The 26,030-nt window shown below is 35.4% G+C and overlaps 1 protein-coding gene across 8 annotated transcripts in view; it reads left to right on the top strand.

The window, feature by feature from the left end:
- KCNT2 (potassium sodium-activated channel subfamily T member 2) overlaps nucleotides 1-26,030 on the top strand; it is a 364,046-nt gene that overhangs the window by 248,504 nt on the left and 89,512 nt on the right. For all 8 annotated transcript variants that reach the window (XR_008424552.1, XR_008424553.1, XM_019465585.2 and 5 more), the window contains exons 15-19: nucleotides 6,161-6,310; nucleotides 8,621-8,850; nucleotides 16,972-17,185; nucleotides 19,689-19,794; nucleotides 24,130-24,302. Coding sequence is in view for 6 of the 8 variants with exons in the window: in XM_019465585.2 (XP_019321130.1) it covers nucleotides 6,161-6,310; nucleotides 8,621-8,850; nucleotides 16,972-17,185; nucleotides 19,689-19,794; nucleotides 24,130-24,302 (873 nt within the window). In the remaining 2 variants the exon portion in view is untranslated. The remainder of the gene's footprint in view (nucleotides 1-6,160; nucleotides 6,311-8,620; nucleotides 8,851-16,971; nucleotides 17,186-19,688; nucleotides 19,795-24,129; nucleotides 24,303-26,030) is intronic.

Here is a 26,030-nt window from a genome sequence, read left to right as displayed (position 1 = left end):
AATAAGATGAGGGAAAGTGGAAGAGACTTTCTTATCAGTGATCATATACCAAAGTACAGCCCTCATTCCCCATAAAGGGATATTCACATGTGCCTACAAGACCCTTTATAGTGATTACTAATTAGAATTACTTTGAAGAGCAGCAACATCCTGTGGAGAATCAGCCTGAACTGGTAAGATTGAAATTTCGAATGGGGTGAGATTGAGCTTTTTAATAACTGAACATGATTTGAAAGAAATGGGACCTGCCCAAGATATTATTATAAGACAGGAATAGGGGATTTGACAGGACGTGCTTAGAAGGCTACAAGGTCTTGAAGACTTTGACAAAGGGTTAGTTTATTCACTTGACTAGGCGTTTTTCCCCCTTTCTCCTAAGGAATTGTCTATCACCTTTCCTTCCACTTCTCTTTAAAAAAAAAACAAAAAATTACTCACTTAGACATTTGTTTAGAGTTTAGAATGCATAGGAGAGCAGACACAAGCTTTGTTTCCTTCTAAGCTGCCTCATCTAAGTTTTTTCAAGGCTCTCTTGACTCTAGTTTTGGGTGCATGCATTTTACAGCATATCTCTTTATGCAGGGGAGATAGATATCTCAAAGAGGTTCTTTCAAATATGAAGCATATACTGTTACTCTGTACTCCATTTATTGTCTTAATAGAATATTTCATTTTCATATTCCTATCATTGTTTTCTTTTTCTACTATACTTTTATAAACAGCTGGAGATGGCAATGATTTTGAAAATAAAGGTGGACATACACTGGTTTAGGAAGCATTGATTACCAGTAAGTTTTCAGTAAAAATGTTAGAACATCCTAAAAAGGGTATGGAGTAAACTAGGCTGTACTGTTTTACAGGTTGCAATATACTTTGAGCTTGACAGTAAGTAAATGCACACACCAATTATTTTCCCTAAAAGTTCATTTGCTTAGTGTAAACACATCTTAAATCTTCATTAAATGGCTTTTTGTAACTTTCACTAAGCTTTCCATTCTGTGTTTTTTGTCCCTAATATCTTTTGTGTTTTTACTGCTGCTGAGGTTAAATTTATTTCATGTCCACTAGCGATTGAGGAACTCCATGATTATTTTTTCTAATTCTAATGGCAAATTCATCATAGGGAAAGTAATTGGTTAGACCTAAAAGATGATTCTGGTGAGAAGACAGGTATTATATAATTAGGAAAGCAGAACATTTAGTAATTGAGCATAAAGAACATCGTTAGATTATTCTTTGTTCATTTAACCAAACATTTATTAAGCACTTACACTGTGTCAGAATGGATGTCAGAGTCTCAAAAGTATAGTGGTAAACAAGACATGATCACTTTCCTCATGTGGCTTATTTCACAGGGAAGCAAGACATTAAGGGGTAATTAATACAATTTAGTGTTACTATATCATGAACAAAGTACAGCACTGCAAAGCTAAGAAGTAATGAGTAAGCTATAGGTCAGAGAATGAGTAGAGCTTTGGAGATAGGACGAACACCCTTGTGAAGAGTCCAAAGTATAAGAAAGAGTTTCTTGTTCAGGGTAAATTAAGGAGTGCTCATGGCTGGAACACACGAGAGAAAGAAGACAGAGGTAACAAATGAAATTTGAAAGGTAGGTATAGCATAGGTCCAGAGGGCTTTGTAATGATGATAAAGAAGTTCACATTTTTAAAATGGAAGGAGGAAGCCCTTTAAACATTTTCAACAGGAGAGTGACATGAACTGATTGGAGTTTTTGAAATTCAGTCTTCTGACGCACCATAAATAGATTTGTAATGACCAATACTGGAGGCAAGGAGGCCAGACAGTGGGATAGGACTATTTGAAAAGTGTAAGAATTGATGGAGAAAGGGACAAGTGGTGAGATCAAGACCCACCTAGATGGTGGAATTAAAGAATTCTCTGGTATGAGAAGTTTGGAAATATCTTTTTATTTATGTGATTGTTTTCCTCCATTGAAAAATAATCTTGAATTGTTTCTGCCTATAAACATAAAGTAAGATAGATGAAGAGAAAATTTAGGGAGAATAGTAAATTGAAGACAAAGAAAAGGTTTTTTTATACATCTACAGGCCGTAAAATGCCCTTTTTAAAAATAGAGATATAACTGCCAGGTAATATTACATTAATGTCAGATGTACAACATAATTCTCTCTATATGGGTATATGTATACACACATACACACATATATGTAGAGAGGAAATGATCATGCCAATAAGTCTGGTTAACATTCATCACCACACATACAATTTTTTTTCTTGTATGCCAAACTTTTGAGATTTACTCTCTTAGTAGCTTTCTAATATATAATATAGTATTATTAACTATAGTCCTCATGCTGTACATTATATTCCAGGACTTATTTAGTATATAACTAGAAGTTTGTACTTTTTGCTCACCTTAACCTGTTTCACCCATCTCCCCAACTTCCCCTTTGGCAACCACCAGTCTGTTCTCTGAATCTAGGAGTTTACTTTTTGTTTACTTTTTTTTTTATTTTAGATTCTACATCTAAATGAGACCATATGGTATTTGTCTTGGTGACTTATTTCACTTAGCTAATAACCTCAAGGTCCATCCATATTGTCACAAATGGCAGGATTTCCTTTTATATAGCTGAATAGTAACTCGTTATATATATTTACACCACATTTTCTTTATTCATTCATCCATCTACAAACTCTTTAGTTATTTCTATGCCTTGGTTCATGTAAACAATGCTGCAATGGACATGAGGTGCAGATATCTTTTTGAGTTAGTCCTGTTTTTCTTTTTTTGTGATGCAATTATAAATGTCTCAGACATTCAAAAGTTGTAAGATTATTGTCATTAACATCCAGGTGCCTAGCATTTCAGATTAAAAAAAATAAACATTACAAATGTTTCTGAAGCCCACATATATTATCTCTGATTGACTTCTCTCTTTCCTAGGACTTAGTTAACTAAAATAACAAATCTGGAATCACTTCTTTTATTTAACATTTTATATTTGAGATTTCTCCATGATGTTTTATAATCAATTGTACCTGCATTTTCACTCTTATCTTTATGGATTCTATTTATTTATTTGTTTATCCATATTTCTGATGGACATGGGTGCTCGAGATTTTTATATATTTTTTCTCTTCCATTAGCAAATCCTTTCTGGTCTACCTTCAGAACACACCCAGAGTGTAATCTGGTCCAAACCATCGTCATCTAGCTGGATCATTATATTAACCTCCTCATTGGTCATTACCCCTTCTTCAGTCTCTTCTCAGCGTCCTGACCTGTGGGGATTTTTGTAAAATTTAAGTCAGAATCTTCTCCCATTCTGTAGGTTGCCTTATAGTTTTGTCGATTACTTCCTTCACCACACAGAAGCTTTTGATCTTGATGAAGTCCCAATAGTTCATGTTTGCCTTCGTTTCCCTTGCTTTCGGGGACATGTCTAGTAGGATGGGTAGGATGGGTGTTGGGTATTAGGAAGAGCAGTTGTTGTGATGAGCACTGGGTGTTGTATGTGAATGATGAATCACTGAATTCTACTTCTGAAACCCATGTTGCACTGCATGGTAGCTAACTAACATATAAACAATTAAAGAAGACAAAAAATTAAAGTCAGAATCTTTTGCACCCATCTTTGAAATCCTCCAGTGACTGCCAAATCATCCCAAGTCCAAGTCCAAGTCATTGTAAAATTTTGTATACCTCTGTATGACCCCTCCCCCTTCCCAGTTATCTCTCTGGCCTCATTTTTTCTCCTCCCCTAACTCCAGCCAAACTGGCCTCTTTGTTCTTTGTTCTCTGCTTCAGGAAAGTATTTGTTGATACTTCTGCCTGAAACAATATTCTCCTGAGTATTCCTATGGTTGCCTCTCCCACTCTCTTAAAGATTTTTACTCAAATGTCAACCTCCCAGCAATGCCTTCCTCAACCGTACCTTTTACTTTTCAATTCACGGCTCAAAATTATTCCCTCTCTGATTTTTCTCCCTGCACTGATCACTTCCAACATAACACAGTTTGCTTCTTTTGTTTACTGTCAGTCTTCCTTCACTAGAGGCTTCAAACAAGAAAGCATTTTTGCTTTCTTAACTGCCATAACTTGTGAATCTAGAACTTTCCCTGACACAGCCTAGGTGCTTGATAAATAATTCATGTAGGAATTAATAAGTGAGAACTGAATTTACCCAGTGATATTAAATGGCATTATTAATTTCTTACATTTCTGAAAAAATTTACATGAGCTAAAAGGGGAACATTTTTATATATTTACAATTAGCTGAACCTAGAGATTCTTGGTTACCTATTAGGAATATATTTGAAGAAATCATAAAGATGTCTCCTGGCATGAAAGCATAAAATAGCATGAGAAGAAGCAAATGATTTAAGGAAATCCATCTGAAATGTCCTTGTATAACCCTCTCCTTTTCAAGCTACAATATCGTTTTCCCATTTCAGCCCCTGGACTTAGATGTATGATTCTTTTGAATAGCTTTTAGTACCCTCGTGTGACAATTATTTGACTCCATGCTACCTTTTGGATCTCAAATAAACCATGATGAATTACCGGCATCTTCTCTTACATTTCCAGCCCATTTAAATGGATTCTGGCTTTGCCAAGTATCATCTTGCCAAGTAGCACTGTGGTACATAACAAAGATGATTTTATTTTTGTTTGCCAAAAGGAACGTTTTCTCTACCAGGAACAGTTATTCCTAGAAAATAATAGTTAGATGTAGCCATATACAGGCTATAGTCAAAAGTGTTTTTACTTTATTTTTCTACTTCCAAAAACATATTAAAATTATTACAGAAGAAAGAGTAAGGTTTTAAAAGCATTAGTGTTCAATAGGTTGCCTGGGCTGCTTAAAGGTGTCTCCAGAATCTAGCAATGAGAAAAGTATAACAGCAAAATAATAATGGAAGCTAACATTTTCTGAGTGATTACTATGATCCTAACATCTGCTAAGTGATTTATTTGTATTACCTCATTTTCTCTAACCCAGTGAGGCTGATACTGTTTTTCACAGAAGAGGCAGAGAATCACTGAGAAGTTAAGTAACTCACACAAAATCTTAAAATTAGGATTCAGATCAGGCAATCAGACTCCAAGGTCTAGGCTCTTGACTCTTAAGCACAATTAAACATACCTGGAAAATATATGATTTTTTAAAACTTAGTTACTCTTCTAAATGTTAATAAATGTATTATCTCTAATAATCCTTTAGACAAAACTCAAGAGTTTAAAATGTTTTTAAAACCCTAAATATGACAAATATGATTTGTTATCTGCTTTTATCCATTCAAAATCTATAGACAATCTACTGAAATATTTTGATATTTATACATTTATCACTTTCCTCCTAGAATATGCATTTTTTTTGTGTTTATAGAGTCCATAAGCTTTATTCAGAAAAAGTAAATGAAATACATTATAAAAAAATAGGAAAAAATAATTTTTCATAGGTTGACTTTTTTTATATATTTTCAAGGCCACTGAGGAGAGCATTCCAGAAAATAGAAACTGTACTTTTTGTGATAAACTTATATTCTTTTAAAAAATACTTCTGGTGATTGAACACCCTTTTATCTTGAAGAGGTATCTTTTCTTAACTGCTACATAATTGGAAGGAAGCCATTGCTATGATATGGACAGAAATTAAGAGTATGTTTTCTGTGAAATCAACTTGATAAGTTGACATGTATGAATACATAATTATAAATACAAAGCAAAATCAGTTACCTACAGGGGCCAAATAGGTATCATAAATGAGATGAAGTAGGTGCCATGTTACTTAGACTATAAAACAAGTGTAATATGTAGGATATGCATGACAGGATAGACATAAACAGAAATTAAAATGAAATGCTATATCTCATTGGTTCATGGTCAGGATAAATGTTTTCATTAACTGGAGTATGAAAAACTACTTTCTAGGATTGTGCCATCTTTCAAGCTTATTATATATTGTTAGTTTCAAAATTTTTGTAGTAATTCTTTGTGTTTGTAAATATCATCATTTAGAGCACCATACATATACTTCTTTGCACTGTGTTTACTAATTCTTCCTGGGAGGAAACTCCAAATTATGTATGGCAACTGTTTTTTTGTTTTTTTAACTTCATTCACTGTGTTTTTCTCTTGGTGTGCGTGTATGTGTGTGTGCTTTTGTTGCAGAGAAGGCCAGCAGTCACCAGAACAGTGGCAGAAGATGTATGGTAGATGCTCTGGCAATGAAGTATACCACATTGTTTTGGAAGAAAGTACATTTTTTGCTGAATACGAAGGGAAGAGTTTTACATATGCCTCTTTTCATGCGCACAAAAAGTATGTTTCTGCTTCCAGAGTGGACTTAAAATATAAATCAATCATACCTTTTAAACACAGTTTTCTAAAATACAGCCCGTATTGGTGCTCATGAATTCCAAGTATTATGGAATTTTTAATGTAATTACTGAGACATTTGAACTCTGAGCTTCTGTATGATCTCTACAAGTTAATATTATTAGGTATAAAGTATAATTTAGTAGGAATATTGACTTTAGTAACTTCTTTTTAAAGTTGATTTTGAGAGAGACAGACACAGTGCAAGTAGGGTAGGGGCAGAGAGAGAGAGAGGGAAAGAAACCCAAGCAGTCTCCATGCTGCCAGTGCAGAGCCTGAAATGGGGCCTGAACTTATGAAACCTTGAGATAATGACCCCAGCCAAAACCAAGAGTCAGATGCTTAACTGACTGAGCCACCTAGCTGCCTTGACTTTAGTGATTTTTAAATTGTCTTTAACATATTTTAATCTGTTAATGGGGCGCCTGGATGGCTCAGTTGGTTAAGTGTCTGACTTCAGCTCAGGTCATGATCTCGTGGTTCTTGAGTTTGGGACCCCTTGTCGGGCTCTGTGCTGACAGCTCAGAGCCTGGAGCCTTCTTGGGATTCTGTGTCTCCCTCTCTTTGCCCCTCCCCACTCACACTCTGTTTGTCTCTCTCTCTCTCTCTCTCTCTCTCTCAAATAAATAAACATTAAAAAACTATTAAAAATATTTTAATCCATTAGGAATTTAAAATAAATGAAAATGAATCTTATTTGGAGATCTAATTATAAAGTGTTGTTTAAAAATGTAAACAAAGGGGTCACCTGGGTGGCTCAGTTGAATGTATGACTTCAGCTCAGGTCTAGATCTCTTAGTTCTTGACTTCAAGCCCCACATCAGCTCCCTGCTGTCAGCACAGAGCCTGCTTGGGATCTTCCATGTCTCACTCTGCCCCTCCCCAGCTTGCACGTGCCCTCTCTCTCTCTCAAAAATAAACATTTAAAAAATGTAAACAAAGTCATAATAACATTTATAAAAACTAGACATTTAAAAAAACTTTCTTTGGTCAGAGAAATAAGTTAAAAAGTAATCAATAGTATCTTCTAATTCAAACGTGAAACAATTTTTTTTCCTTTTTGAGAAAAATTATTTACTGAAGAAATAAAAATGTATGTTTATAATGAAAGTAATATATTATCAGTATTATAAATATATTGATAAAACATTTTTAAGGTTTATTTATATCTAGTATATTCTACTAATATAATATTTTATGTATTACACTTAAATTCTCCATGTGATTCTATCCATACATACTAAATATACTTTTGATGTTTAAAAAATATTTAGTTTATAAATAATTTGTATTCAATAGATTTATTTGTAACACTATAAGACATATTGAAATAAAAAGATTCAGGACATTTTCTGTTTGGAGCATAACCTGAAAAAGTATAAAAGCAATTATTAATATCTGTTCAATTTAGTGCTTGATATTTCTACTAATTAAGCTGTGCACCTATTCAGACTATTAAATTTTTTATTCCTAAAATTCAGAGTAAACCAAATATGGTAGACACAGAACTAAAAGAAATTTAGGGACCCTGATTCTTCGTCATGTGACATTGGTAAGTTTCTTCCCCTCCTTTAGGCCAATGGCTTTCAAATTTTTTTGACTAAGTAATATTGTTTTATGTTTTTTGATCAAATGAAAATACATATTTAAGGAAAGACCCAATAGACACACACTTTATAAAAAAAATTCTTACCCTTCCTAATGATATACATGCTGATGTTTTCTATTATCTTTTATTCTCTTCTGCTTTATTTAGGTGAACATATACATACATACATATATATGTTATAATCAACTAAATTGATTTCACAACACACTAAGGACATAGTTTCTTCTCCTGTGAAAATAGGAAAGTCTTGAGAATCTTGAGTCTTGAACTTTTAGGATCTTTTCAAAACGCTTTAAAAGGCTTTGATTTGCTGGAGCGCCTGGGTGGCTCAGTTGGTTAAGCGTCCGACTTCAGCTTAGGTCATGATCTCACAGTTTGTGGGTTCGAGCTCCATGTCGGGTTCTGTGCTGACAGCTCAGAGCCGGGAGCCTGCTTCAGATTCTGTGTCTCCCTCTCTCTTCTGCTTTTCCCTAGCTCATGCTCTGTCTCTTTCTGTGTCAAAAATAAGTAAAAGGCTTTGATTTGGGTTTTAATTTTCCTCTGCCTTATAACAGTTTGCTAATATGAAAACTTAAAAACAAACAAAAACTAAGAGCTTGCTGAATCACAATTCTTAAACTTTTATTTATTTATTTTAAATTAAGGTTTGGCGTCTGCTTGATTGGTGTTCGGAGGGAGGATAATAAAAACATTTTGCTGAATCCAGGTCCTCGATGTATTATGAATGCTACAGATACATGTTTTTATATTAATATTACCAAAGAAGAGAATTCAGCATTTAAAAACCAAGACCAGCAGAAAAAAAGCAATGTATCAAGGTCATTTTATCATGGACCTTCTCGATTACCTGTACATAGCATAATTGCCAGCATGGGTAAGTATAAATAAATTTGAAAATATCATTAGTTTCTTTCTTTAAAAAAGCATAATAAATATACTCCAATGTTTGTTAAAATTTCAACATCAAATTTAGAAACTACTTGTGTATATTGTAAATTTGGTGTAGCTGCATATACAGAACAAAGTTTCTAAGCTGTTAAACTGGTAAGAAATGTAGCTAATTCAAAATTGCCAACAATTGTTTCATATTTTTGATTATAATGTGAATACCCAACACTTGTGTCTTTCTTTTGTAAGTTCTGTATCCAGTTATCAACAGAGGCTATTTCAGATATTCACCATTTTTCTCAAAACTCTTCTTCCATCCTCCATCTCAGGATTGAAGTTAGGTTTTATAACCTAGAAGTTAAAAAAAAAAGGAAATAGATCCAGAAAAATAAGAATTTCCTTTAAAATTTGCCACCAAACTACCTACAAGCCCACAAACATTCAGTTTTTGTCACAAGGAAATGTGTCCTTTCTTTTAACATTTAACATTTTAATAGGAATGTCATCACTTATATAGTGGACCCATCTCTTTTACCTCTTCTGGAACCTCACCTGTGTTTTGATTCATCCTCATTACCTAACTTTATTTTTTTCAAAATCATTGGCTCATTTCTCCTTCCTTTGTTTTTTTCTCTGTCTCTGTCTCTGTGTGTCTCTCTCTTCATAAACACACACACACACACCCCTGAATCTCTTGGAATGACATCTTCACAGGTAAATTCCTTGAAAGAGTTGTCTTCAGTTGCTGGCTTGTTGTTCCTTCATGCTCTACCCAGTTCAGTCTGAAATCTGCAGTCCTTATATCACTACTCTGACAAAGTCACCACTCTTCTGTTTGTCACTAAATTCATTGAGCATCTTCACAGCATGGGACAGTTTTGACCATGTTCTTCCTGAAACACTCTAGTGCTTTTTCTCTGTATCGTGTACATTCATTTTCCCTAAATAGTCCCATCTGTTCCTATAGATTGATTTGCCTGCCAAAAATTGATGATTCTTTCATGTAAATCATTAACTTAAATTTCTCTTCACAACAACATATTCAACGGTGTACTGGTTATTTCTGTCTGGATGCCTCACAGGAAAAACTAGCACAGCATATTCAAATTGAACCAATCTTTCTGCCATCATGCAAAACCATCTTCCTCCTCTATTTTTTGGCTAAAGAACAGATGACACATTATAATTTATAAAGTCACAATTCTGACTTTTCACTCTTTCTCTCCTCTCATATCTCAGAATTCACCCAATTCTATTAAATCTGATCATTGAGTAACTCCGAGAGTCATTCCCTTCTCTCTTTGTGCGTTGTCTGTATGGTCATGGTCTCAGTCTCCATCATCTTTCCCCTCAACTGCAGGGTCAGTCCCCACAACCTTCTCTCCATGCCTTGGTGCTGTCTTGCATTCTTCTCCACCTTGAAACCAGAGTAATAATTTTTACATAATTTTGATAGTGTCATTGTCCCACATAAATCATTTGAATTGCTTCTTATTGGTCAATGGGAAAAAGAAATCTAAATTTTATAATATCACATGGCTTATAATTTGGATGACCAAAATCTCTTATTCTCATGAGTCAATCCCAGTTTCCCCAGGACAGTTCCAGTTTATATACATTGTCCTGGGTGTAATTATTGAATTCTTGATTCTCAAGAAGATAAATTGCACAGTCACTTTACTTATAAATTTTTTTAATGATTCCATCTTAATTTTCTAGTCCTGTATTTTATCATCCCTTTAATTGCACTCCTAAGTCCCAATCATACTAAATTCCTTTCAATCTTCACTAATGGTTTCTGACCGGTAGACCTTCGCACATGAAGCTTCTTTTGACAGGATCTACTTCCCAGCCTCCAACTTTGCCCTGGTAACAACTTCTAATCCTTTGTATCTCAGTCTCAATATCAGTCTTTCTGAGACATATTCCATGGCTCTACTTGGACTGTATTAGGTAACCCTGTTTGTCATTGACATAGCATATTATCTTTCTTCTACAGTAGTCCTACTCATTATCTTTCCATTATTCACAATTACTTATGGAGTACCTAGTATGTGCTGGAAACTCTTATAAGTATTTATGATAAATTAGTAAACAAATAGACAAAGATCCCTACCTCCCAGAGCTTGCATTCAATCACAGGGAAGACTGGCAATAAATAGCACATAAAAAATAAAGTATTTAGTGTGTTAGAAAGTGATGAGTAATAAGAAAAAAGAAAGAGGGAAACAGAGCTAGTAAAAAAAAGTCTATGAATTCTGGAGAGACTGGATTTTTAAATGAGGTGGTTATTGGGCCTTATTGAAAAGGTGACATTTGAGAAAATACTTGAAGAAAATGAGGGAATTAGCTCTGTGCATATCTGGAGGAAGATCAAGTCCCCACTGGGAGCCTAACTGGGCAGTCTGGGACCAGTAAAAAGGTTCTTGTGACTCAAACACAGTGAGGGATAGTGGGGTATAGGAGAATGGGTAGAAGACGTAAAATAAGACAAATTGTGTTGGGGCTTTTAAAGTCAAATTAAAGATTATTGTTTCTACTCTGAGTGAAGGAGGATTCATTGAAAGTTTTAAGCAGAGCAATGGCATGACCTCATCTATGCTAACCTATGTTTTAATACAAACACTTTGGCTGCTATTGAGATTCTTGGTTTGGCCAAAGGATCAGAGTATTATCAAGTGGAAATAGTAAGAAGGAGAAAATTCTGGGTAAACTTTGAAGATAGAATAATTAGGGTTTGCTGATGATTGTAAATAAACTGAGAAAAGAGAACTGTGAAGAACTCCAAGGTTTTCGGTTTAAGCAACTGGAAAAAGGGAATGGTTGTCTATTGAGATAGAGAAGGCTTGGGGGAGTGCAGGTTTGGCTGGGGTCGTGGGGTGGGGGGTGGGGCGGGTAAAAAGTTCAGTTTGGGTCACACTGAACTTCAAATGTTTGTTTGACATTGAGGAAAAGAAGTCACATAGGAAGTTAGACATAAAAGTCTAGAGTTTAGGAAAGAGTTGTATACCGAAAAGGTAAATTTGGGGTTCGTGAGCTTATGTATTATATTTAAAGCCATGAGACTGAACAAGATCATTGATGAAATAAGTATGGACAGAAAAGGGATAAAAACAAAGAGTAAATCCTGCAGGATATCAACATTAAATATCAGGGAGATGAAAAGAAACCAGCAAGAGACCAAGAAGGAGCCATTGGCAAGGTAGTAGGAAAGCCTGGTGAGTGTGTGGTCTTAGAATCCAAATGAATCAAGTGTGTCAAGATACTGGAGTGATCAGCCATGTCTACTGCCACCAATAGTACAAATAACATCAGAATTGAGAACTGGCAATTGAATGTAACAAAATGGTGACCGTTGCTCTTTCATTGGAGTGGTAGCGGAAAACGGCAGATCGGAGGGGTTCATGACAGAATGGTAGAAGACAAATTAGATACGCTAGGTCCAGTGTCTCTCAAAAAGTTTTGCTGCAAAGGGATGCAAAGAAATGACTTTGTAGTCATGGTGGATATACAAGGAAGTGAGGAGGGCAAGGCAATCGGGAATATATTTAAGAGAATGAACATAATGATAGACCGTGGAACTTAATTTAGCTAAGGAAATGAAAAGCCATCTTTGGTTGAAGGAAACTGAAAAGGTAGTGGATTCAAAGATTATAATTCCACTGGGAATTAAAAAGGGTAGAGGTGGAAGGAGAAGAGGTGAAGGTACATATCAGAGAATGAGAGGCCAGAAATAGAGTTTACATGTACTAAATAGTAACTGTCAGATTTAGGGTATGACTGTGAGAGTGAATCGTTAAAGAATGGTGGAAGAAAAGGCCATTAGTGGATGAAGGGACAAGGAACTAAGTTTAGAGTATTGGAAGGATCATCTTCATGTGTAATGAAATATAAATCTATCTACATGCATAAAGAACTTGCCAAGAATGAGGACAGACATTGTACTGAACGGACTAATGCAGGAACTAAACTATCCAAGCATATTCATTTGCATTGATGCAGGTATCGGTTAGTTAGAGAGTTGAATTTAAACAGGATTTGCTTTTGCCAGGAGAGTAGGGGAGCAAAAATGTGACAAGGGAGCCAAGAGTGTTTGCTAGCAAATAATCATACTGCTTAAATATGGAGCCTAAGGGGGGCGCCTGGGTGGCTCAGTCAGTTAAGCGTCCGACTTCGGCTCAGGTCATGATCTCACGGTCCGTGGGTTCGAGCCCCGTGTCGGGCTCTGTGCTGACAGCTCAGAGCCTGGAGCCTGTTTCAGATTCTGTGTCTCCCTCTCTCTCTGACCCTCCCCCGTTCATGCTCTGTCTCTCTCTGTCTCAAAGATAAATAAACATTAAAAATTAAAAAAAAAATATATGGAGCCTAAGGTGGGTAAGAAGAGAAGACAACATGAAAGGAGTAAGGGAGACAATTCAAATTTGGTATCATGAATACAGTTGAAGTTCCAGTGGAGTGAAACCGTAGCTGAAGTTGAGACACAAATAAAAGTGACCTAAAAAGATAGGAAATAGTGGTGGTCAGAGGGTGAATGCAGGAAATGAGTAAAGGGAGCACTGTTGTAATTGGTTATAATAAAATCTAAAGAGTGAATGTGGAAGTGAGGGGGTAAGATAAGGTGAAAAGTGATTTCTTTAGTAAATTCAAGGAAGTGAGATTTTGGATGTGGGAAGGTTTATTTACCTGCATATTTAACACACTGAATGAGGCAGGAAAAGTGTTATGAACTGGATTGTGTCCACCAAAATTCATATGTTGAAATCCTAACCGCACCCCCCCCCCGCCCCCCGTAACTCAGAATGTGATCTTTATTGGAGCTAAGGTCTTTACAGAGGTGATCAAGGTAAAATGAGATCATTAGGGTGGGCCCAAATCCACTGTGACTGGTGTCTTTATAAGAAGGGGAAATTAGGACACAGAGACACATCAAAGGAAGACAGTGGGAGGAGACATAGGGAGAAGATGGCCATCTACTAGCCAAGAAGTGAGACCTGGAACAGATCATTCCCTCACAGCCCTCAGAAAAAAACCAGTCCTTCTAACACTTGGATTTTGGATGTCTACCCTCCAAAACTATGAGGCAATAAATTTCTGTTTCTTAAGCCAACCAATTTCTTTGGTTCTTTGTTATGAATGCAATAGTATTGGAGAAACGGACTAGAATCTTTAAGAAATAAGTAGAATGGCATAGTATTAGTTACCAAACAAAGCCATGAAAGATAGCGGTGGTAGAATCTTGAAGGTATGGGATACAAAGCTGGTATTTTCTAAAGGATAAAAGGAAAATGGTTTAAAAGAGACAGTGACAGCACTGAGGGTATTTATCTACCTCCAACCCACCGTTTTAAAGGGGTGACGGGAAAATGTTAGGGAAGAGCCAGGTTTGTTAAGGAAAGGAAATGTTCCAAGAACAGCTTGTTTCTGTAATTGAAACTACTTTCTAAATTGCGTCTTCCCTGCTAGATTCTTTCTCAGGATCGTATCCCTCAGGCCCAGTTTGGTGCCAGGTGTCCGTGTTGGCAGAATAATCAGGAAGTGACCAAATTTCCCTATGTTGGGCAAGAAAATGATAAAGCGGTAGTTGGGGTTATGTGGAGTCAAATATATTTGGAGAATGGAGTTAAAAGATCATGATTCCTTAGGAAGCAGGAGGGGATTTAATTCCCCCAAGAAGAGTAGGGATGAGCTTTATGTAAATGGAGGTATGTTTGTTTGCTTCTAAGCAGAAATAAAGGAATAAAAGTTTGGTGAAATTTTCATGTTTGTTTAAAGTCAGGGAATTGAAGGGTTTTTTCTACATTAAGTTCTGTTTCCTCCCTGAATATGGCACTGTGGTTATCTGCAGAGGATAAATAATATACATATGATTTTATTTTAATGTTTTAATGTTTATTTATTTTTGAGAGAGAGAGGGAGAGACAGAGTGCGAGCAGGGGAGCGTGCAGAGAGAGAAGGAGACACGATCCAAAGCAGGCTCCAAGCTCTGAGCTGTCAGCACAGAGCCCGATGTGGGGTTCAAACTCACAGACCCCAAGATCATGACCTGAGCCTAAGTCAGACGCTTAACCGACTGAGCCACCCAGCTGCCCCTATACATATGAATTTTAACTCAGAATCTTAGGATATAAATCATGTATTGCTTTTCTTTATTTTTGTAAGTCAAATATATAAAATTTAATTTTTAATCAATTCCAGACTTAATAGAAAATTTAATCTCATTTTCTCTAGGGTCCCCATTCACCCCTCCCCCAAAGAGAATGAGTTATAACTCATTAGTCCTTATTTATGATGCTAAAATTTTGGGCGAGTGTATAGTTTCTGATGGCAACCACCTTTACCTTCGCTCTGATATTGGAATCGCTGAGTGCTGGTAGCCACATCTCTTTCTCAGAAACAGCAGTTCTAAATATGTTCATATATGCCCCTCACACAAAGGCTTCCCCACTGACTACAGACACACTAGGCTTCCCGTCCCTTTAATCTGAGTATGTGCATATGAAGAGGTACCAGTCTATGGAACTTGACCCCCAGAATTTATTTGAATTTTGAGGAATTCTCAAATATTCTCACTAGACTTGTGCTACCAACCCTCACCCTCAAAAACATTCTGTTCATCTGTCTTTCTGTGAAGACTTGTAGTTGCCTCAGAGGTTTTAGAAATCAGTTGCTGACCTCTCTTTCCATGGTACAAGGAAAGCGATGCTAAAATCCATTAGTTTTATTTCCCCTTTAAAAATGCCCGCTGAGATAGTAAAGGAGGCGGCAAGGTCAGGTTTGAGAGAAGTGGAGAGTGTTTTAATAGATGATTCAGATGGGACAAAGTGAGGTCTAAGGGCTTTTAGAAAGATGACGAGGTATCACTGGGTGCATACATGAAGTGAGTGGTAGTCAAACATGATGGCATCTATCAGGTAGATTGTATTATTTTCTTCAGAAGGGTAGAGACGTCAACTTTCCACAAATTGGTGTTTCAATTGATTTCAAAATTCCAATACAAAAAGTCCCAAAGGAATTCCTTTCTTCTGTTTACTGTTGAGTACCTCAAGTATTCAAAAGCCTTAAGCTATTTGGGTTTGCTGTTCCTGCTGTCTCAGGGTATTTCCACAGCTCCTGCATTTGCACTCACTCTTGTCACTATTGTCTTTCCCGTCAAAAATCAAAAGTCATGGGGCACCTGGGTGGTTCAGTCGGTTAAGCGTCCAACTTCAGCTCAGGTCATGATCTCGCGGTCCCTGAGTTCAAGTCCCGCGTCAGGCTCTGTGCTGACAGCTCAGAGCCTGGAGCCTGTTTCAGATTCTGTGTCTCCCTCTCTCTGACCCTCCCCCATTCATGCTCTGTCTCTCTCTGTCTCAAAAATAAATAAACGTTAAAAAAAAATTAAAAAAAAAATCAAAAGTCATGACTTCAGAGTAACCTTCCTTACCACCTGGTGAAAAGTTCATACATCCTCCTGCTCCCAACCCCACTGTTCTTTTTCACATCATTTGTTTTATGTTCTGCATGGTATTTATCATTATCTAAAAGATTTTTTTCCCCCATTTATTTGTCTACTTGGTTATTTTAAAGATAAATAGTTATATGTGGAAACATTGTCTCACTCCCTGCATATCCAAAGTGCCTAGGTTAGGTGCTTGCCATGCGGTGATTACTCAATAAATATTTGTTGAATAAATATAAAATATTAATGGTTCCAATATAAAAAAGTGGTTACGAATCAACAAGAGAATAATAACAAAATGAGGGGAAAGATATAATGAGAAATACACAATATTGCAAAGGATAAAAATTCTTTTTATTAATTTTAAATAAATGTAAATTGAAACAAGGTATTTTTTTCACTTTAAATTCCTAAATATTTCAGGATGTCACAAGTCTTATGTTTTGTGCAATAGAGCTAGACTCAGCAAATACACTTCTGCACAAATGCACAATTTTTTTTTAATCCATGTAGGTAAGAAATGCCCACGTGAGAAAGAAATAACTTTGAGATTAAGGGATAAACAATAATATGTTCCCTGGTTATACTGGTTGTTTTTTTATCATTAAATGGTTGATTCTCATACAGATGGCAAATGTTTTGATGGATTTTTATGTTTCATTGTTGCAGGTACGGTGGCTATAGACTTGCAAGACACAAGCTGTAGATCAACAAGCGGCCCCACCCTGTCTCTTCCTACAGAGGGAAGCAAAGAAATCCGAAGACCTAGCATTGCCCCCGTTTTAGAGGTTGCAGATACATCATCTATTCAAACATGTGATCTTCTAAGTGACCAATCAGAAGATGAAACTACACCAGATGAAGAAATTTCTTCCAACTTAGAGTATGTTTAGATAGTCTAAATTGTAAGATTTACTGGGATTTGTGCTACTATGAGACATTAATGTCCTTACCTTTTGGACATCTTAGAATCAATTCTACATACTTCTACCAAAACATCCTTCCTACTAGCCAATATCTCTGTTATATAAAAATAGAAAATATTTTAAGACCTCAAATTTCTGGCTTCAACATATATTTCCAGGCTCCATGTTCTCTCAGTTATCTGTTATCCTCAAAGAAGAAAATACATAAATCGGTATTTTCATGCTATAAGATGCATTTTCATGATTGTATGTTTTTGTTAATTATATTGTACTCTCTAAACTTTATATCCTTCCATGTCGATATTGAAGTTCAGTTATTAAATGACATGTAATGGAGCTTTCTTCCATTAAGCTTCCCTTCCAAATCTCAGCATTTCAGCAGTCTTTTGCATATGATATACGTCAATAATATTTTGAATGCATGGATAAAGGATGTACTTGTGCTCTTTACTGTGCTTCCATAACACATAGGGCCAATGTACATGCTATTAGTCACATTTTAGCCTTCAGTAGGGTTTGTTTACTTGTCTTCATCACATATTATATTGCTATTTCTTGAGGAAAGCACAGTGGTCAACAGTCTTGACTATGGAGTCTGAAAGAATTTGTTTCTCATGGCAGTTCCACCTTATACTGGTTATGTACAAATGACTTTGATTAAACAATCTGAATCACAGTGCCTATATCTATAAAGTGAGTATAATTGCAGCTTCATGATGTTCATATGAAGTTTAATTGAGATAATGGACAAGTGCTTATGACAATGCTTTGTGCAGATTAAGCATTCAATGAGTAATAATTACTAGGAGGTATAGCAGGGCTAGTAGTAGTGTCAATGGTAACACCATTCACATACTGCTCCTGATATCTTTCATACAATAGATGTTCAATTAACATTGATGTTAATGTCGAATTGAACTAAAATAGCCTGAAATACAATTGAAACTTAAAAAAATCCTTCTTTTAATCATTTACACTTTAAAAAAATTTATTACAGGGAAGTTTGATGTGCCTACAAAACACAATGCACTCTCCAAGAAATCAATAGTACTTAAATATAGTTATGAAATATTTGATGGGAACAAGGAGGTTTGAGTGCCAGGATTTTCCTAGAACTTACTTTGTGTGCTGTGATTGAAATTCTTTCTTTGCATGTGCTTTTGAAAAGTTTGAGAGGTCGAATTTTTTTATTTTTAGAAAACGGAAAAAGATGATGAAGTAAAAGTGGAGATTATCAGGTTCTAAATTTGCAAAATGGGCACCTTTTTACCCTCCTAGCTAATAATGTCTGGAAAACAGTTTAAACTAGGTTTGAAATTTGGTTTAGAAGGTAAATTTTTACTGAGAAAACAGTTTTCATATTGGATAAAGGGATTTTGCCTCTACTAAATTTTATTTCTTAATAAATAAATAGTTCTTTTTTCTGCTGCTGCTACTTTTTGATAGTTTTATTTTGAAAATCAGTACAGCCGTGATGTACAAGTGGCTATTTTCATGAAGTCAGCAAACAAATGAATGTTTTTGATAATATTTTAAGGAAGATTCCAACAATATTGTTTTTGGTGAATGTTTGAGTGATTAAATCAACTGTTTACTCCTTTGTGATTATGCATCCAGGACTAATGAGTATTGATGAAGTAAATCATAATAAGTCATTTTGCTTTAGGGGCGCCTGGGTGGCTTAGTCGGTTAAGCGCCTGACTTTGGCTCAGGTCATGATCTCATGGTTCGTGGGTTCAAAACCCGCATCAGGCTCTGTGCTGACAGCTTGGGACCTGGAGCCTGCTTCCAGTTCTGTGTCTCCCTCTCTCTCTGCCCTTCCCCCACTCACGTTCTGTCTGTCTCTCAAAAATGAATAAACGTTAAAAATTTTTTTTTAGAAAATAAGTCCTTTTGCTTTAAATGTGTTTTATAAAAAATAATGGTCATATTTTAAAAAGACTATCTAAATTTTTAAACCGAGGATTGGCAAACTTTTTGTACAGGAACCAGCTAGTAAATATTTTAGACTTTATGGGCCCTATCTGGCTGTACACACCCAGCTATTTTTGACACATGAAAGCACCCATTGACAATACATAAAATGAATGAGTATGGCTGTGTCCTAAAGAAACGTTACTTGTGGATACTTACGTTTTAATTTCATAATATTTTATGTGACATGAAATATTATTCTTTTGTCTTTTTTCAACCATTTATTTTTTAAAGCTTTTTCCAATCCTTTAAAATAAAAAACAAAACAAAACACTTTTAATTCACAAAACTAGCTGATGGGCCAGACATGGTCCATGGGTCCTGGTTTGCTTATCCTTATTATAAATCCTTTCTTTATCAAAACGTAATTGCAACAAAAAGAGTTGCATCTAACTTTATGAAAATCGAGGGGTATGGCTATAACTTAATGGTCCAGCTTTGTGTGTTTTGTTCAAGGCAATTCAAATATTTCATATTATTTTACAGATATGCTAAAGGCTACCCACCTTACTCTCCATATATAGGAAGTTCACCCACTTTTTGTCATCTCCTTCATGAAAAAGTGCCATTTTGCTGCTTAAGACTAGACAAGGTAAGTAATTGTTATTTTCTCCAAAACTGAAATTATGGCATTTTGTAATTACATATATTTAAATAATTTTGTATAATCTTTTGACTAAAATATGTTTAAAGAGCATTATCTTTTCAAATGTAAATGTAATACATAAAATGGTGAATTGTACTTTCTTAACTGAACTGAAGATTACCCAAAAACTCTACTCTTCTACTAAAATACCCAATGATTCAGCCAGTCATCTTGTTAAGGAAAAAACAAAGGTGCCAAAATCTCAAAGTTATGAATTTTCCACATCCAAAGTCTCTCAAAATTACTTTGGCCAAATGGGCACTATTTATTTTGCCAGGTATTTTTGCCTCAAAACTTAATGTGCGATTGCTTACATGGTAAAATTAGCTGATCTATGTGTTAGCCACAAAGGTTCATTATTGATTAGACTGAAAGCTAATATCTGTGTCGTGGTTAATATCTCCTTTCCTAAAGATTTTACTATAGTTCTTGGTTCCTGTCTGGATGTTCCAAAGAAACCATTCAAAACAGAAAGATTCCAAGAAGGCGAGCATTTTTAAATCTCTTTCATGATATGGCCAATTGGCATGACCTGTATAAGAGCTTGTTCTCTTGATGAATAAGAAAGCAGATAAAAAGAAGATTCTCAACTGCCCCTCCACCTCCTAGAAATTAAAATGCCACTAATTCTAACCAGGAATTTTACTGTAAATTTTGGAGTTAATGGGTGTTAAAATCTGCTTACAGGCTTTGGAATTTGGGCAAATAACTTCACCATTAAATTTCAGTTTCCACATCTGCAAAATGTTTGTAATTTTAATATGAGCCTCATCGGGTTCTTTTGAGAATTCTATAACTTAGTGTGTGTAGAATGCTTTTAACATAGTGCCTGGAAGTTAATAAATGACTAGGCACTTAATGCATTCTGTTAGTATTCTTGCTACTATTACTTTTTTGTGTAATAAACATCATGAGTCTTGGCTATTACTGTCATTCTTGAGGAAGATTAGCAGAACATTAGAAAATTTCTGCCTTTATCATTCTGAAGCTTTTTTTTGTAAATCTTTGTCATTGCTTCCAAATATTCATCTGGGTCCATTAAGATGGACAGTTCCATCTCTCAACGCCTTTTTCTTTTGTTCTTGTTTTAATTTACCGTGTGCAGTATTTGATAGTACTCTCTGTGTATTTTTGGTAACAGTAATAAATCTTAAGCTTCAGGACTCTTCACCTGTATCGACCCTTTCTAAGAACCTGTGACTAATTTTTTTAGTTTATGATATTTGTGTTATTTTCCTTAAAGAACATTCCCCAAGAAACAGAAGCTTTAGGCCCCACAAAACCTGGATTCACTTCTTGTACCATTTTAGTTTTTAACACACAGTTCAAGAGAAAAAATGTACTGGGAGACCAAAGAGGGGAAATGATTTATCCCCAAGCAGGACAACTGATATAACTGAAAAGTTAAGCTTTCAGAGATACAGATTGATGAACAATAGAGGGTCCTTTAAAACTAAAGACTGAACTGTCTCTCTACCATATAGAGAAGGCAAAGTTTCTGAATGTTGCTGACTAGCTGTGACATCTGGTAGTATCATATATTTATTTAGCATTAGGCTGGCTGGAGGTGGCGGTCTGCTCCATAAAGGAATGCCTACTTTGTAATTAGGAGATGGGGTTGGGCAGCCAATCCTACTGCATCTGTGAAGTGTGAGTGGGGATTATGTTGCCCAGTTCATTCTGCATCAGCATCAACAAGCTGGTTCCTGATCAAGGTTTATCAACACTAAATTCCTTGTTTTCTCCTTTTTGTTTTCTTATTAATTGAGCTACTTCTTCTTAAAAAAAATTTTTTTTGATGTTTATTTATTTTTGAGAGAGAGAGACAGAGCACGAGTGGGTGAGGGGCAGAGAGAGAGAGGGAGACAGAATTCAAAGCAGACTCCAGGCTCCAAACTCTCAGCACACAGCTGGACACAGGGCTTGAACCCACAAACCGTGAGATCATGACCTGAGCTGAAGTCGGACACTTAACTGACTGAGCCACCCAGGTGTCGCTAATTGAGCTACTCCTAAATATTAGTTCTTTTTTTTCTCATTTTACCTCATAAATCTTCAAGTTCTTAATAGTCTCAACATCACCTGTCACTCTTCCCTTTCCACGACCTCTTTGTGAGTGACCTCATTCCTTCATATGGTTGCAGATCCTACTTATATTAGTAAATCTTCAATCATACTTCCAATGAAGGCTTATTGCTCCCTCCTTTTTAAAACAATTTCCCCTTTCTCCATTCTTTTTTATACCTTAAACCTTCCTTCTGGATTCATTTTTCTACTTCCTAGATTATAGCTTTTAGAAATTCTCTTACTAAGGTCCTTTCAGTGTTAAATTCTGTCAATTTCAGTTTCCCTACAAATATTCTTAATCTTAAAAGATAGTATTGTTGGGTGTCCAATTCCAAGCTATGAGTTTTCTTTTTCCTTTAAGCACATTGGGATTTTATTTACTGCCTTATGGGCTCCATGTTGCTTTTGAGAAGTGGCCATCATCCTAGTTCCTATTCCCTGTGGAGAGTCTGTTTTCTGTTTGGCTGGTTTTAAGATCTTGTCATTGCCTTGGTTGTTCTGCACTTTTATTACCATGCATATGAAGCTGGATTTTTATTTATTATTTGACTGAAGTTTTGAGTATTTCATTAATTCTAGAAAATCCTCAGTCAGTATTTACTTGAATAGGGCTTCTTTCTGATACTTTCATTTTCAGGCATCTTGTTTAAATGTATGTTAGACACTGTCACACTGTTTTCCAAATATCTTCATTTTTTCTTACTACTTTATATCTCTTTCCTTCTCACATTCTGAGTAGTTACTTCAACTCTGCCCTGCAGTTGACCCCATTCATATGCATCAAATGTGTAATATTACCCAGCTTTTGAGTTTTTATTTTTAATTAATATACTTTTTAGTTCTAAAAGAGAATATATGCATTTCTTAACTTTTTTTTAATGTTTATTTTATTTTTGGGAGAGAGAGAGCATGAGTTGGGGAGGGGCAGGGAGAGAGGGAGACACAGAATCTGAAACAAGTTCAAGGCTCTGAGCTGTCAGCACAGAGTCCAATGTGGGGCTCAAACTAGGGAATGGTGAGATCATGCCTAGGCCGAAGTCAGAGGCTTAACCAACTGAGCCACCCAGGTGCCCCAAATATATGCATTTCTCTTAACATCTAACTGAGTATTTTAAATAATCTCTTCTTATTTGTTCATACTTTAAATGTTCTCTTTTATTTCTTTAAATACAGTAATCGTGTTCGTTTTATATTCTGAATCTAATAACATCAATAATTTGTAGTCTTTGTGAGTCTAATTCTATCATTTATTGTTTCTGTTGACTCATGGTGCCTTGTTCCCAACAGCATTTTGTAATTTTTTATTAAAGAATGAAGGTAGAGAATATTCCAGAATTGGTGATGAACCAACAGAGAATCAACTAATCTCAACCCAAATAAACAAACTCACATAGAGACATAGATAGATGAAAAAGCAGAACACTAAAGGAGTTCTCCATGCAGATAATTTAGTTTAAAAGAACCTTGGTTTAATACTGCTATGTCTATTAAGTACCAGCCCCCTAGAAAATAGCAAAATACCCTGAGGGCAACAATGAGTTTTGATAAAGTATTGCTATTGTTTTTGTTGTTATTACCAGTAGTAGAATTGTACTTTTGTGTATTTCTATCATTATCTCGACAGCTCAGATATACAGTTATATAATTAAGGATTTTGTTTTGTTTTGTTTTGCTTTTTTGTTTTTTAACAACAAAGAAAATGCTTTTTCCATATTCGTCCCTTTAGATATTCAGTACTTGGAATGTTCAAAGGTTATTTAATTATGCTATTTCTGGCAATGAAAGTCAGAAGTAGATTTTTCCCAGCATTATTGAGATATAATTGACAAATAACAATTGCATATATTCAAGGTATATATAACATGATGTTTTGCTATCCATACACATTATGATAATTTTTAAATATAGATACCCAGATGTCATCTAGTAGTAAGTTTCAGTTTCCAGTAGAACATGTGTGCACACATATTGCTGACTTTTTCTTCCCCTACATCATGCTACACACCCGCAATCATTTGTCTTGGCATGCACACCTTTGTTTCCTGAAGCAGGCTGGAGAACGGCATAGAAAAATGTAACTATTTTCAAATTTTTTATAAAATAAGGGATTTACTAGGTTAACTTAACTTTACTTTTCCATATATCCTAGATTTTTTCACCAAATTTTAGTGGAGTGTAAAAATGGCATTTCTTTGTATAATTTTTCTTCTCTAGAGTTGCCAGCATAACTACTATGAGGACGCAAAAGCCTATGGATTCAAAAATAAGCTAATTATAGTTGCAGCTGAAACAGCTGGAAATGGATTGTATAATTTTATTGTTCCTCTCAGGGCATATTATAGACCAAAGAAAGAACTTAATCCCATAGTACTGCTATTGGATAACCCGTAAGTATATTTTAAAATACCCAAACAAGACAAAGAGTTTTTAACATTATATCAAAAATAATTTACTTTAATTTGCTTAGAATATTTTAAATCAGATACATTATGGCACATGATTCATTGGGAGGTATATTTTGTGCTAAAACAATCACTGAGTATGGTTATGTTTCACAAATACTACTTGAAACATCACTGGAGCACTCTGAGCATCTTATTTAAGACTATTTTGCAAGTTGTTATCACTCAATATCAATGGGAAAGACGCCATTGAAATAATTACAGTTATTTTCTTTAAGTTAATCAGCTAGCCTGGAAAATTTCTGCCAAAACTAGACAAATTTCTTGTCTTTTGAAAGAACCATTAATTATCAGCTAAGCATATTAATGATCCATTCTTATGTGATAGTATGATACATAATTATAAGTTATTATGATTCTTCCACTGTTAAAACATACATTCTATACCATAACATGAATAATTAATGCTTTACCATGTTCATGTATTTTGAAAACGTGGGATTGATATACTCTTGTGAGATAAGACTACTTAAGCATTTCACAATCCTTATGCAAATATAAATGTGGGTCACTGAATGTTACGGTCAAACCCATTGTGTCCTAAAATTATGATATTCCTCTCTGTGACTCAAAATTGGTAGCAGATGGTTCTTAGATCAATACCATATTTTAGGATCCTCCAACTCTCCTCTTAAATTCCAAAGTGATACAAAATTTCAGGATAAACTAAATGAGGCCAAAATCTGTTGCCTTGTTCTGCCTTTAAAATTTATCAAAAGAAGTTTTTCAAAATAGAAATATCTTTCCACTATTTTAACTTAGTGACATTGTTTATTCTGAATATACCAATATCAAGACACTCATTGATGTGTCTTTTTTAGCATTATTATTGCAATGATAACTCTAAAAATTGAGAACACTCTAGAGGTTTCAGATGAAGAATTTTCAGGTATGATGACTCAGTGACTTTCCTGTTATCACTTTGGCATCCAAGGAAAGATTAGGTAAATTTAGGGCAGGTATGGGGGAGCAGAAACTTGGATTTGATGTCAGAAGAAATTAAAGCTTAATGAAACAAATCTTAGGAGGTTGGAAGTTGGGTTGCGGGATGGGTATGGCAATGGAGTGGTTGTAAAACACCTCCAAGACCTTTGAATATATCCCTAATTCTAGAACCTCTTTGGCAGGAAGTTCTAAGGGACTGGTTGAACTGGCACACAAGAAATGCTCATTTGGCCCTGTGAATTGTAACACATCAGGTTTTGGCTCTTTGTGCTTTTGGTGTGTTTGTTCCCTTAGAGATAGTATTTAAGGTAGGTGCATTTTCAAATTGATTGCCTTAGAACATCCTCATCTTGTATGGCTTGGATCGAAGTGGATCAACTGAGGCCCCAGAATACAGAGAGAAAGATAGGAAGAGGCTTGAAAAAGAAGTATCCCTGTGGTAAAGCAAGGGGTAAAAACTGACCTTTCCCCTGCTTTACGTTATTTCAAGGTAAAATTTCTTGTTCTAATGTGTAAATCTAATTGGGTTCCTGGACCCAGTTTCAATGTGTGTATGTGTTGGTGGGTGGTTTCCCACATCCCCAGCAAGCAATACCTGAGACCAGCTGGGTGTCCTACAATTCAAGTCAATTCTAACACTACTGTCTGGGTTAAGGGTTCCACAGGTTAAGAATTCAGTCCTACAAGATTACTTCCTCCATTCAGAAG

Source organism: Panthera pardus, unplaced genomic scaffold, assembly GCF_024362965.1.
Source record: "Panthera pardus isolate Hobbes unplaced genomic scaffold, ASM2436296v1 HiC_scaffold_21, whole genome shotgun sequence".
NCBI lineage: Eukaryota > Metazoa > Chordata > Mammalia > Carnivora > Felidae > Panthera > Panthera pardus.
This window is presented reverse-complemented; position numbering and strand designations above follow the sequence as displayed.